General features: G+C 35.5%; 1 protein-coding gene across 1 annotated transcript; it reads left to right on the top strand.

Moving 5' to 3' along the window:
* Positions 1-11,378: 11,378 nt before the first annotated feature.
* Txl (Thioredoxin-like) lies at positions 11,379-13,515 on the top strand. Its single transcript, XM_069127874.1, has 4 exons — positions 11,379-11,627; positions 12,027-12,294; positions 12,742-13,025; positions 13,116-13,515. Exons 1-4 carry the CDS (start codon positions 11,482-11,484, stop codon positions 13,327-13,329), a joined length of 912 nt encoding a protein of 303 aa, XP_068983975.1. The 5' UTR covers positions 11,379-11,481; the 3' UTR covers positions 13,330-13,515.
* Positions 13,516-13,762: the final 247 nt, after the last annotated feature.

Here is a 13,762-nt window from a genome sequence, read left to right as displayed (position 1 = left end):
CGATTTGTAAATGAGTCGTACTCGTTAATGTAGCGCAATACATCGAGCGGAAAACGCGAATTGCACCTGCGGGCACGATGCACTCGACAAAGAAGAGTCAGTTAGACACACACGTAGGAATACGATGAAAAGGGGATGTGGTAGGACACAGGTTCTCGAACTTGGCGCAATCAACTGATTGTGCGGAAGAACTTACATGGGTGCGAAACCGATCAATATACATAGAGCGAGGAAGCAAAACTAGCGTGTAACAGTAATGAATGCTTTTGTTCTAACTCCATGTCTCTGTTGAGCGCTTCGAAGAATTAGAAAGTTGGATGCGCATTAAACGTGTAGTTTTGCGAACGAATGATTGTTTATCCTGTTATTGGAAACTTTGTTAACTGCTACACCTCGCTTTCACAACCATTTTCTTCGCATTGTAAATAACGCATCTGTCTATTAAACCTGATGCACATTCCATGTTTTCCATACAATACAATTTTCCAATACGACGTCACGATGCGTATATCACGGTCTATCGTACGTACGCTCAGCTCTGTAAGCTCGAGTTTCCTGAAATTTGAATTTTCTTCAACCCAGAGTTTTCTAAAGATTAAATTGGTTCCCAGAACCACAGCACCGACGTTCCCTTGGACCGAAGGAACGTTAGAGCTGCCATTTTCCGAATAAGCGGATGCTTTACGTACCGGGGCATCTAATTTGAATTATTCGATAGTGTCATCGCAGGTCATTCTATAATTATTGCATATTGGAATTTAAGAGAAATGCAAATAGCTTCTTAATGGAACCAAGAAGTCATCGGACATATCCTGGAATGGCACTCTGTTTATTTTGGAATTTCATGTTCGGATAATCGATTGCAATTTGAGTGTTAGAGACCAGCCGCACCCACGTTCGGCTATTCGGTTTTCTATGTGCAAGTTCTCTGTACATGTACGTCTGGTATGTCGTTTAGAAGATTAGGAAGTCTCCGTCGTACCAAGTAAAACGGCAAAACAAATACCATCGCGAACTTGAACTGAATTGAATTCTTCCACACTGACCATTGTGTAGATATGTATCCGTAATCGATATACCTGCACAAATTATTCATTTTATCGAAACGACGAAACCGGTATATTTAGACATCGGACTTTTTAACTACATGAAATATCCATGATGAAATTTTTTAGAAATTTACTAGCTGTTGGATTTATTGATTTGTTAATCGAAAACGAATATAACAGATAAAACAAAGTGAAATATTGTAAGAATTGGTGTAAAATTAAACATCTCAACTATAGATACCTGTTTATTACTTCCATTTCAATTTAGTTATCTTAAGCTAGACGTGATCTTAGAAACACCTCGCAGAAAGCAAAGATCGTTTACATTTATACGTGATTATCAGCTGGTCCGTTGGAAACGTTGGTTAACACCACACGACGCGTGAACACCTTGAATTGGCAGGTGATATATGCAACGTCAATAGCTAATCCAAATTACTGGCTCTCTAGATCGAGCCAGGATTACACGGTCGCAGGTATCTATCCACAAGATATTCACACTACGTAACCGCAGACTGAAGAATAGAGCTGCTATTTCGCGTAGAAACTACCGCCAATTCCTAACCCAAACTACCGGACTGCCTGTACGAGCTGGATTACATTACAGCCGCGTGAATAATCCGCCAGGTAGTTACGCGGATGAAAATAGCGTCAGCGCAAACCTGGAAACAATTCTGCGCATCTGCGAAATTTTCGCTCAAGATTTTCTTAGCGCTATCGAGCCTCCGGGAAGGTTAATTAAGCAAGACAAAATCATCTCCGATAGACCAAGGTATAGTGTATACTTATGTATATACAAGATTTTCTTTGTTTCCTGTTAATTTCAACTTAATTATTGCACTTCGTGTACCCGTTTGAAAATCAAACACTTGGACGTGACGATATTATTGTATCGATCGATATGAAGCGGAAGAAAATGAAGCATTAAACATAAGATTTGTAATAAGTTTGCTACCACAAGGGGAACTGAGTATCAAACGTCGATCACACTCTGCAGCAACTCGATCTTAATTTTACGGTCACCGCTACTCCTCCAACGAAAGTTCTTTGACCACGTTAAACATTAGGTACACCTAAGAGTTCGTGTTTGCTTCGTTAAGTTGCGATCAGTGTCACACACCAAGTGTTTCCAAACTTCATCACGACTAATTGTTGTGAAGGCGGATGCCACGAAGTAGCCCATTGGAAATTTGTCAATTGCAGGTAACTGCGACTCGTTCGTACAGATGCCACGCAGATGTTCCTGAAAGGTCAAAATTACGGCTCACGGTTGAGGAGTAGTTTTCCTCCATAGTTGCACGACCATGCTTCTTCGTTTCCTTTCCTCCGCCAGTTCTACTTCTTCTTTTTTCCACTCAACACCTGATGTCACCATCGTAAAGCTACGCAGTATTTTTCTAATTAGGGAGTTTTATTTTCATACGCGAGAATTCCGTCATCGAGATCGATTATTAAACAGATGTTAAATTATAATTTTAACGTATCTATTCCGAAATGTTGAAACGCGGTTTTACACGTCGTTAGAGGAATTAATGGAAGTTTCTCAAAGTTATCGGAACACGGAATGTTAAAGATTTACAGAGGGAGACGATTGACCCTTATCAAATTATCTTAACAAGGTTACAGATTAGGAGAAGGAGGATTACTCTCAGTGACACAGTCTACCTTGTGGCGTTATCAACAAGCATAAATGAAACCCCTGTGATTTATACATCGTGCAATGTTCTAATCGGGATTAGCAAACCAGATCTGGGTGATTTATGCTCATAGTCTGCCATACAGAACGAAAGAATATACGGACAACTAAAAAGTACCTGCCTATTTTTGCTGATGGACAAGAGCAAATAAACATTAAGGCGATCGATAAAACGAAGAGTTCAGGATGAAAGATTAATAGACATACATTACATAGATCGATATCGCGTCTGTCAAAAGAGAAAAATTATTCAGACCAAGTTTCCGTGTCAAGAAGTATTTCAAGTCTGAAGAGTTAATATAACGATAAATTTCGTTTCATTAAAGGAGACCTAAGGTGTTGAACTTTATCGATTTTGCTTTAACGATCCCATTTCATCCAGTGCAATTTCTCTTATTTATTAATTAAATAAACCGGCGGACAGATCAGAATTTCTATTCCCCGTGCATTTTTTAATGTCGCTGTACGTAAACGCGTGCCGCCGCGCCGGTCGCATCGTTGTGCATTTTATATTTCGCTCTTTACAAGAGCGTTTTTTTATCAGGCTAAGCACTTAAGGGCGGAAAGAGCATACTGTCACGTCTGGTAGGTTAATCAGAATTTTTACGGGCCGCTCCGAAACTCCGTGCAATCAACATTAACCTTTACTGCCAGCTACTAATGCCGGTATTGCGATCCATCAGTATGTGGGTGCATTTTATTAGGCTTCCTATACTCTGATGCGTTTAAGTCGGCTTTAAATGTTCGCCACACCCAACCTATAATCCGGCTGCATTTAATCTACCATTCGAGTCTGATAATTCCTTTGGTCACAAATAGTTCTTACTTTCATTGATCTATACTTGGATTAACGCATGACCAATCTGGAAACGCTTCCTTCCTTCGATAAGGGATACAGACGCGAATTGTCTATTGGTAAAAAAAAACAAAAGAGAGAAAGAAGAAAAAATTAATTTTCATTAGTAATATTTCTATGAACTCGCAGACCTTAGTTTGTCTGTCGAAAGTGATAGTAGAAATAGTAGATCGCTTATCGACTATCGAGCGGAAAGTCATGTCGAGAACACACAGTATACGAGAAGACATGTAGTTTTTCTGATCGGGAAACGTGTATATCAGCCTTAAACGATTTTGCACTTTAAAGTCTCTATCCTCTCGTCACAGAGGATTCTATCGGCAAGTACACAACGTTGGCGTACGCCGTACGGCGCGAGGGAGCGTATAATACATAATGTTCTTGCCGTCCTGTAGAATGTACAAGGTTTCGGTTCGTACATCCATCTCCCGTGTCATAAGCAGGCCAACCTTCCTCCACTTGCTACAGCTAAAACATTGTCGATTTTTCTTGCATAGGTGTTATGCGTTTTTGATAAATGGTCGGTTGGTCGAGCAGCTTAACCAACCAGGAAAGCAGCTAGGCCAAGATGAGTGGTGGCCTCGCCTAGCGGATTAACCTTCTTTGTCTTCGGTTTCTTTTGATTTTCACAGTTTTCCCTAATAATACATTTAGCTTTAATCCCTATTCGTTCAACCGTCGGACGTAAACTAATTTGCGGAAGCTGCGAACCTCTTTAACCCACCGAGCGCATCGCTCTTCCTTAAGTCAACTTTAATTTCGTAGCTCCACACATAGCGCGGTGCATGATATCTTTTACGATTTTGCTGTTAGGACCCAACACGCTTGTACGTGCCGTAGATTTATCATCTGTGCAAACGTCTAGAATTTCTTTTTTTCCGGCTCATCGCGGTCCTCTGTTCCTCGAATAAGTCGTGCAAGTGTATAGGCAGTTAAAATATGGATCACGTTCAAGAAGAACGCCATTTCACAATGTATAAGTATGCGTTTATCGTCGATGTTACGGTATTTGCTCCAACGTAGTACGTTTGTCAAATAATACATTCAGAAATTTTACTTTCTTTACAGAAAAAAAGAACACATCTCGCGACTACGATAGGTATCGTAGATTTATAATATTTTCCTTGTTATTTATCGCACAAGCTTTAGAAAAATATTAAATGTTTACCCTTTCATAAGAATTTAAACGTGTCTGAATGATTTCAAATTAGGTATCTTGCTACCTTAATCGCCACTTCCTCGGTAAGGTGCGGCACATTAATATCGATCAGTTATCTTGAAAGGAATGTCACATCAATATCAATTAATCCAGCGAGTAATAAAGGATTGCGTGCTACGAGAAAGGGAGCTCGTTCTTCCAGCCCATCGATACATCTCACACTTTCCTGGATAGTTAACCCCTGACTGCGATCATCAAGTCATATCATCGTTCCAGTAATCATTGATGTGTTCCATGAAAATTGCCAATAATTGGATGATTGATAATCGATAGTACCCTCAGTGCTATTGCAAATGACGTTCTAAATACTAAAAATAGTTGATATTTGATCATATGTCCTACATTTACAGCAACAAGACGAAAGGTTCCATTGCGAAATTTATAAAATCCATTAATATTCATTTGGTAATAAAACGAATAGTTCCATGTAAATTTTAGAACGTGCTCGTCTCCTAATCAATTTTTGAGATTATATAATATATTATTATGCTCCATTAATATTTATGCCAGCGCTAATGTCATTATTAATTTAATATTCTAATAACGAGTTCCCATTGAATTGAGCATACAGACATTAATATTTCAATTCAATTGCAAATACAAAATTAGAATCTTCAACTATGATACAACTGTACAACAATAAAAACTAATAGAATATTATGAACCTAAATAAAGAAGTAAATTACTCTAATTAGCTTATAATTACAATTTTCGTGATGTAATTTTGAATAATATTTACGAGAAAAAAAACCGGACTACTCTATTATTCAATTACATTATTGTTAATTATACGTCGTATTATCAACATTAAAATTATTTTATATTTATGAAGCATGAAATATATAATCAAAATACAGGCGAAATAATAATTTAAAACTCTATTGTTTCACGAAATTCGCATCGATATTCAAAATTTAATTTTACCGTACCGCAACGACATCAGGAGTCCCTAATTATACGCAGGTGGATTGTATTTCGATGAAATGTAAATCAGTTTAGAATACAACACAAAAGAATTCACCCGAGGAAACGTGAAATTCGTTCCATGAGGAGGAGAAAATAGTCAAAACGCGGAAGTCTTTATGAAAAGTCGACAGGCTCGACGAGAGGAGCATTGCGAACGCAGAGATTTTTATACGAACGGTATCGCTCACGGAAACTTCTTTTTCATCCGGCAAATGGCAGAAGTCCGCTCATTGATATATGTATATGTGCCAAATTTACTACGTACTAAATTTACCTTTCTCCCGGATAAGTGGAGTCATTCACCTATTCGTTCGTTTGACTGTTTAATTAGTCATTGAATACGGGACTGAGATTTAAAAATATGTCGACGTGCGAACATTGAACTCTTTGAAACTGCAGAAAAGGTTTTTCTTCTTTGAATAAATCTTTGATCGATTGAAGAAACCAAAACCGAATGAGCTAAAATTTGTATTCAACGCGTGGCTCTCTTCAAGGTGATTAATACGAATAACTTCAATGATGTTTATGATACACGACAGTTTCATCAGAAAGAAATATGTACAAAAATAGCTGCTTCTCTAGCTACCCTAGCTTTCACTTTTTTAATCTCTTTCGCTTCTTTCAACATCGACGCAAGAAGAAACTGAAGATTTTGTCCACCTCATAACCGAAAATTATTCCAAATTTCCCAGTTTGTTCCGAAGTTATCTTCATTCACAGAATAAATTTCCAACTTGCAAATAGCGGAAAACAAAAGAGAACAATTAATTCGTAAGTGTAGCAATTATTTTCTTGTAGGAAAGCAATCATTAAATACGGTGTTTCGAGTCATTTGAAATCGAGGATAGGGAGAGAGAAATTTATGTATTTTCAAAGTTGTACGGATTTTAGTATCGCAATTATATCGAGGCAGGGGTAGTCGGAGATTGAGTTGAGGCTCATAACTCTTGCCGGTCGTAACGTTCAACTGCAGACTGCTCAGTCGTGCATTTCATAGGCCGCCAGATGTTACGTACCTACATATCAGCAGGTACCACTTCACGTGCGCATACGTATTCATTATTAAATTACGCCCACAACACGGTTGTACAGCATAGAGGCGCGTTTCAACCACGAATCGCCAATAGCGTATAAAACAACGTTGTTCGTTCTCCTTGTTTATTCTGCCATATCGGCTTTCGTGTCTGCAGGCGAAACGCTCTATGCAACATTTAAGAATGCTCACGTTCGCGGCTACAACAATTTCCGCGCGAATACGGTATCTACTTTTCGAACAAGAACATCTACGTTGAGCATATTCCTACAATTTAAATATACGATGTCGTATATTATGAATAACGTAATACGCACCGCTCGTGCCATTTCTAAACTCTTTCGATCAGTAATATAGATAATGCAACGCGTATTCAGGGAAAAATTACACATCACCAAGACTGGTATATATAAAATTGAAAATTTGATGAAACGATTATCATCACGCTTAAGCGGCATTTCTTTACAGCTGTTTTTATCCCAATCTGCAAGAAATTCGTGTCCGTATGCGCGAAGGAGAAAGAAAAGAAGCATCGATAAAGTGAAACGAAGGAAGAGAATTTATGGAAATGACTGCAATGACATCTAATTAAATTCAGCATTATGGTCGAATATCGGACTGCCAGGCATTTCCATTCTAGTTCCTAGTTCAACCTAAAATGCCAGATAAAGCGATATGAAGTTAAGAGTAGAGAATTAGGTGAGTTCCCATGAGGTCCATGTATACGTGTAACGTAACGATATTCTCTACTTTGAATGTACTTCAATTACAACATTCCGACTTCCGGGATTCTACGTTTCTACTTATTCAGGAAATGCACCGTGAAATTGCTATTCCTGTACACACTTCCATAAAATTGAATTCTATGAACATGTAATAAGAAAACGTAATTCGCGGATAACGGTTCAACAATTACAACTTTTTCTCGACGACTTGCATAGAAAATTGTATTTGAATTGTCGCTATGAGACGTGAATTAACGAGAGATACATTGTGCGTGCTTTTCAAATTTCTAGCGTACTCTTCGTAACAGCGGTCCTTCCCATTCGCCATCGAAGTATTCAGAGGGAAAGCCATTTCATAAAAGCAACGAGCATCTCCGAAATATCGTTCCAAGATAAATGAAATTTGATTTGTCGAGAATTTGCAAAAGGATCAAAAAATGGAGGAAGTTGGTAACTAACTGGACACAGTCAGGAAACGACCGAAGGCGAATAGAACTCTTAGTATCCTATCGGAGGTTTCACCGGTCTCTCGAACATCAATATCGGACAAGATCAGAACTTAAGGCAATTGCGCACTGATACAACAAAGGGCATCGTCTAACGCGGTTATACCTCGTAAGCGAAATTCTATTGCTATATCCCATCTCGAGCGTCTATATTGGCCTCTCTCTGAGAACACAACCGTTCTCTCATCCCTCTCTTCTCATCATCTTCCTTCGTTTCGTTCGTCCTCTCTCTCCATCTTCGTTTCGCTCTCTCACTCTTACCCTTTCGCCACTACCTTTCCCTTTCTCTTTCTCTTTCTCTCTATCAATACCAACCTAATCTACTTTACCAGCAAATAGTGTTCACGTTCCCCAGACAATGGTTTTCTCTTAGCTAGATGCCCCCTGCGCCGACACATCCCGCTACCTATTCAATACACCAATATAGCTTTTACTTTCTTATACCTTATAATTTACTTGTACGTACTTCTTAATCCGGACAATCACTGGATGCACGTTACATACGTTTCGCAAAACTCTTTGAAAGGTGGTCAAAATTTGACAAGGTTATCGTGTCCCATGTAAAATTGTAAGAATTACTTTATTATTTAGAATCTGCCACTTGTCAATTCATTGATAATATTAGTTAGGAAATAATGCTGCATAGAGATTCAGGTCTGTCTTCAAATTACGTTAAATCTTTCACAGATGAAACAAAACTAACTGGATTAGCTACGTTAGCTAGTACAAAATTAAATCTGAATATTATCCAGAATTTTGAAATTGATCAACAATGACGTAGACAAAGAGTGAACCCCTAATCGAATCAAATTTCACCTTTTAATCGCATCAAGATTTTCTCTTTCAAGACACCGCGAGAAAATAACTCCAACTTCACCAACACAGATCTACTCCATCGTCGACGATTCTCCACCTAATTGATTTCCACAAGCTTCGTGGAGCCGCCAATTTCGATGAGTGTTAGTAAAATTAAACCGCTGGGTGAGTCGAGCATTGATTATTACGAGGTCAAGTATCAAGTTTCCTTTGAAAGCCACATTACCCCCTGGTTTGATAATCGGGTTCCTCAGACAATAGTACCGTTTCATCGTTTTCCACCCTGACTATGTTCAAACCTCGCTTCCTTTCCTATTCACAGCACCCATGCGAATTTTGCGCTATTGCGACATCTCGTCTTCCTGCTTCTGATTGATAACACGACTTCCTGTCTAACACTGACGTATAGGGACAGAAGTAGCCACCTAAAAACTTAGCTTACCATGAGAGATAGAAATGATGAAATTTGATAAAACGTCACGAGCTGAAGAATGAAATTGAAAGAGCGTAAGTGAAATTTTTATCGATCCTTTCAACCAAATTTCCACGTATCCTTTTCGTGAAATTCAAAGAACGACTCTATCAAATTACCGCTCGTAATTCTGATAATACATTATTTAATACCATGTATTGTTCGGATAATTTAATTCGACATGGAATACAGACAATAGTTAGAAGGTTAAAATTCCTGTGCGAAATGAATATATACGTTAGTGCATTTTCGTCGTCACACACCAATTGTTTACTCAAAAATACGATATAATCGTAATTAATGCATACTATTTCAAGAAAATGGTCTAGAAAGAAATTATTGGAAGTTGCTAGTGGATTATGTAATTATATGAATTATAGTAAGAGTTTCTAAACAAGAGATTCTAAAGATTTATATAAGAAAAGAATGGTTAAAAATTAGATACTTGAGAGAAATAAGTCATTAATAAGTGATTGATATTTGAGATGTAATTAATTTCCGATGCAAACAAATAATATATTACAGTGTTAACTCAGAAACTAATTAAAATAACAAAGCATCAGGGAGCAATCAAATATTTAAAAACGTCTAATTATGGTTGAAGAATTTCCACACGAAACAACTCTACGTACGTGTACAAAGGCATTTAATTAAGTACTATCTATAATGTGATTAAAACTAAATTATTAATCTCTATGAAACTACACTGTACATTTCAAACGATGCTTCTAAATAGCTCTGTTTGAGCGGAAACATTCTTAGGTGTACAAGTTGCATATTCTACTTTCAAATATACATCTGAATGTTTTTAAAAATATATAAAACTGTTATTTTTAAGATATTTATCCTTCCAATGAATTTACTAAATCTATGGAAACGTATACACTAAATAACTACAAATCAGATCAGAAACGTCGTTTTAAATTCAAGTGTAACATAAAGTATATTTGCAGAAAGCGAACGAATGTATGCAAATTTCCTCGTACAACGCGAGGTGAGTAAAAGTAAATTAAAATAATTCTATTCTTGATACATACCTCCGGTTGCAAAAATATATACAAGTTAAATAATAATCGTTACATTTTAATCATTTATTCACAGAACACACTGATTTCGATAAATATTCGCATGAAACAACTTGTCCAAATTGTTTATGTTACATCAGAACGAAAATTTATCATTATAATACTTATGTAACACACATTATGGCTGTAATTTTGCTTCCCATATGGTAAATATATATCAAATAAAAATGTTTAGTATTCTTAAATTAAGTATCCTTTAAAACAGGAATAAATTTCATTCCCATAGTATGTGCATGATACCATACTGTACTAATGTATATAAAAATACCGCACATTATTGCCCCCGATGCAAAATTTATTTAGGGACCAAATTTGCAGAAGGTAGTAATATATTTCATCATTGCATAGCAAGTACTGTTTACTATTAATTGTAACATTTAATACTGCGAATAAAATATTAATACTCCAAGATTACACACGATGTTGGTATTTTAGTACTTAGGAATGTTTCTAAGTATATATATACACACACACTTATATATACTTATTTATATATATATTCCATACATTCATTTCATGAATAAAAGTGAAACAAATCCTATTATCATATATCACTCATATGTACCAATTAAAGATATAACATTATCGTGCCTACGCATTACGTTTGAATTTTCAACGTGGCTTAGAAATATGGCAATTTGAAAATTACGTAGTCAACAGGTATACAATACTTTTTTGACAGAAGTCGTATAAGTTAGGTTGGAAATAATTACAAATTGTTAAAAACGATTTTCCAGTATGAAATATTACTTTCACTCACCAAATTCTTGCAAATTTCAATAAATTCAACAAAAAATCGTACACCTCCTTTCCGTACTTACTAGAAATTCTCCATAGTTGGCGCGTTAACCTGAAGCCGCATTTTGATGTGTATTACAATATAACTGCGTTTCCAATCTATCCAGATTTTTCGCCTTCATGTGTAAACAGTCTTTGCTTGAACCTCCAATCGCGAACCCGAAATATTTTAACGTGAATTAGCCATAAAATTGAACGTATTCGAAAATTCAGTCCTGTATGCTTAAACTGCCAGTCATTCAATATTTCTATAGGAGTTCATGCGTTTTTCCTTTATTCATGTTGGATTAGATCGCTATAAAAATACAATGGGTGCAGTACGTGTAATCAATGACGATGGTCAATTTTATGGGGAAATGGCTAGTGCAGGTGCAAAATTGGTCGTAGTTGACTTTACGGCAACATGGTGAGCTTTTTGGGGTTATATCAAATGAAAGGTTACTAAAACTTCAAGAACTTAATTTCTATATTTGCTATGTACACCGACTTATAACTTTCAAATTTTCGTTCCTTTTACGCTCATACATATTTAGAACATTATTATTATTTTATAACATTACCAACAAAGTTATGTTTAATATTTTTATATATCTATTGTCATTGATATAGTAATAAATAATAATGCGCACGACATTTTAAACACCTGTATTTTACAAAATGTAATTTGTTGAATTTTAATGTAACTACAATTAATCATACTTAATTTTACGTGTTTCTGTAATTGATATAATGATTAATACCAATGCAAACGAAAATATTATACTATTTAAAAATATCTCTTGCTACTAATCTTATAATTCTACAGGTGCGGCCCTTGCCAGAGAATTGCACCAATATTTGAGCAATTATCAATTAAATACCCAAATGCAGTGTTTCTTAAGGTCGATGTAGACAAGTGTGCAGAGACTGCTGCAATGCAAGGAGTTAGTGCAATGCCCACGTTTATATTTTATCGTAACCAAACAAAATTGGGTTTATGTCAAGGAGCTGATCCGGCTGGATTAGAATCAAAAATACAACAATTTTATGGCAGTGGAGATTCAGAGGATTCTGAGAGTCCAGTGTCTGGACATGTACGAAATAGTGATAATGTTTATTACCATATTTTTGGAATGATATTTCTTGCTGCAGTTTTGTACTTCTGGAATAAGTACCAATAAAAAAGTTGTGGTAACCTTCTTTCAGTGGATATTAACATTATTATAACATATTCATTAATAAGAAAAGACCATTAATTGAAATATATAATATACGTTATGTTGCTTCATCAATTGCATGTACTTATAATTTTTTAGTATTTTGTAAATATCATATTCCAAAGTTAAATTTGTCATTAATATACAATATGTTCAAAACAAAACTTGTATTGCATTTAGATGTTTTTACTCTTAATAAAAATTCTTATTTATATATGTATATTTCCCTGGATGTTTGTACCCAACTTTATCGGACATGAAAGTATGAGATGATACTATGTAAATATAAATACTCCAAAAATCCTCAAAGGATACCTTTTGCAGATGGATCTATCTAGTTTCATTACAAAGGCACAATGTGAATGTTTGAATGAATCCGATGATCACAACTTTTTACAATGCTTAAGTTCTGATAATGGGTATTTAGAAAGTGAATGCGATGAACAGCTGATTCTGTCTATTGCATTTTCACAAGCAGTTAAAGTGCATTCTTTGAAGATTAAAGCTCCCAAAGATACGGGACCAAAAAACATAAAACTATTCATTAATCAACCAAGAACTATTGATTTTGACATGGCAGATTCTAATACAAGTGTCCAAGATTTAACGTAATATTGACCTCATTGATTTTTTACATTGCTTATATTATATAGCATTCCAGTAAATCTGTTCTAATTATATCAAATTTTTTTGTGCAGATTATCACCAAAGGATATTGAGGAAGGTAATCCAATTTCCTTGCGTTATGTGAAATTTCAAAATGTACAGAATATACAAATATTTGTAAAAGACAATCAAAGTGGTGGTGAAACAACAAGAATCGATCATCTAGCTATATTTGGCTCACCAATTTCAACAACAAACATGGGAGAATTCAAAAGAGTGAATGGAAAAAAAGGGGAGAGTCATTAACAACCAGTTAACTTGTGAAGGATTGTAAAAGACTATGTTATGTCAGACAAATTTTCCATGGCCATTATATTTCCTAAGAATACTGAAAAGAACTAAATTTTCTCTTCTTTTTTTATACATTATATTGTATAACTGCAATCCAATTATGGAATGATATAATAAAATTCGAAAATTCACACACTCATACATATACATTGAATAATAACACATACATATAAATCAAAAATTATTTGTTTATTAATAAATTATTGAGATTCTGTAAAATAAATTACATTATAGTTACGATACGTGTTTCTCTAATTATACATAATTGTTTATTAAAAAGATATTTAAATAATTTTTAATCAATCAATGATTAGGTGCAAAGTTGCAAAAAATAAAAATTGTTGTGCTCATAATAAATAAATGATAAAAGTTAAGAAATATTCTACCT

This window comes from Bombus flavifrons, chromosome 14, assembly GCF_040668555.2.
Source record: "Bombus flavifrons isolate JBK064 chromosome 14, iyBomFlav1_principal, whole genome shotgun sequence".
Lineage (NCBI taxonomy): Eukaryota > Metazoa > Arthropoda > Insecta > Hymenoptera > Apidae > Bombus > Bombus flavifrons.
This window is presented reverse-complemented; position numbering and strand designations above follow the sequence as displayed.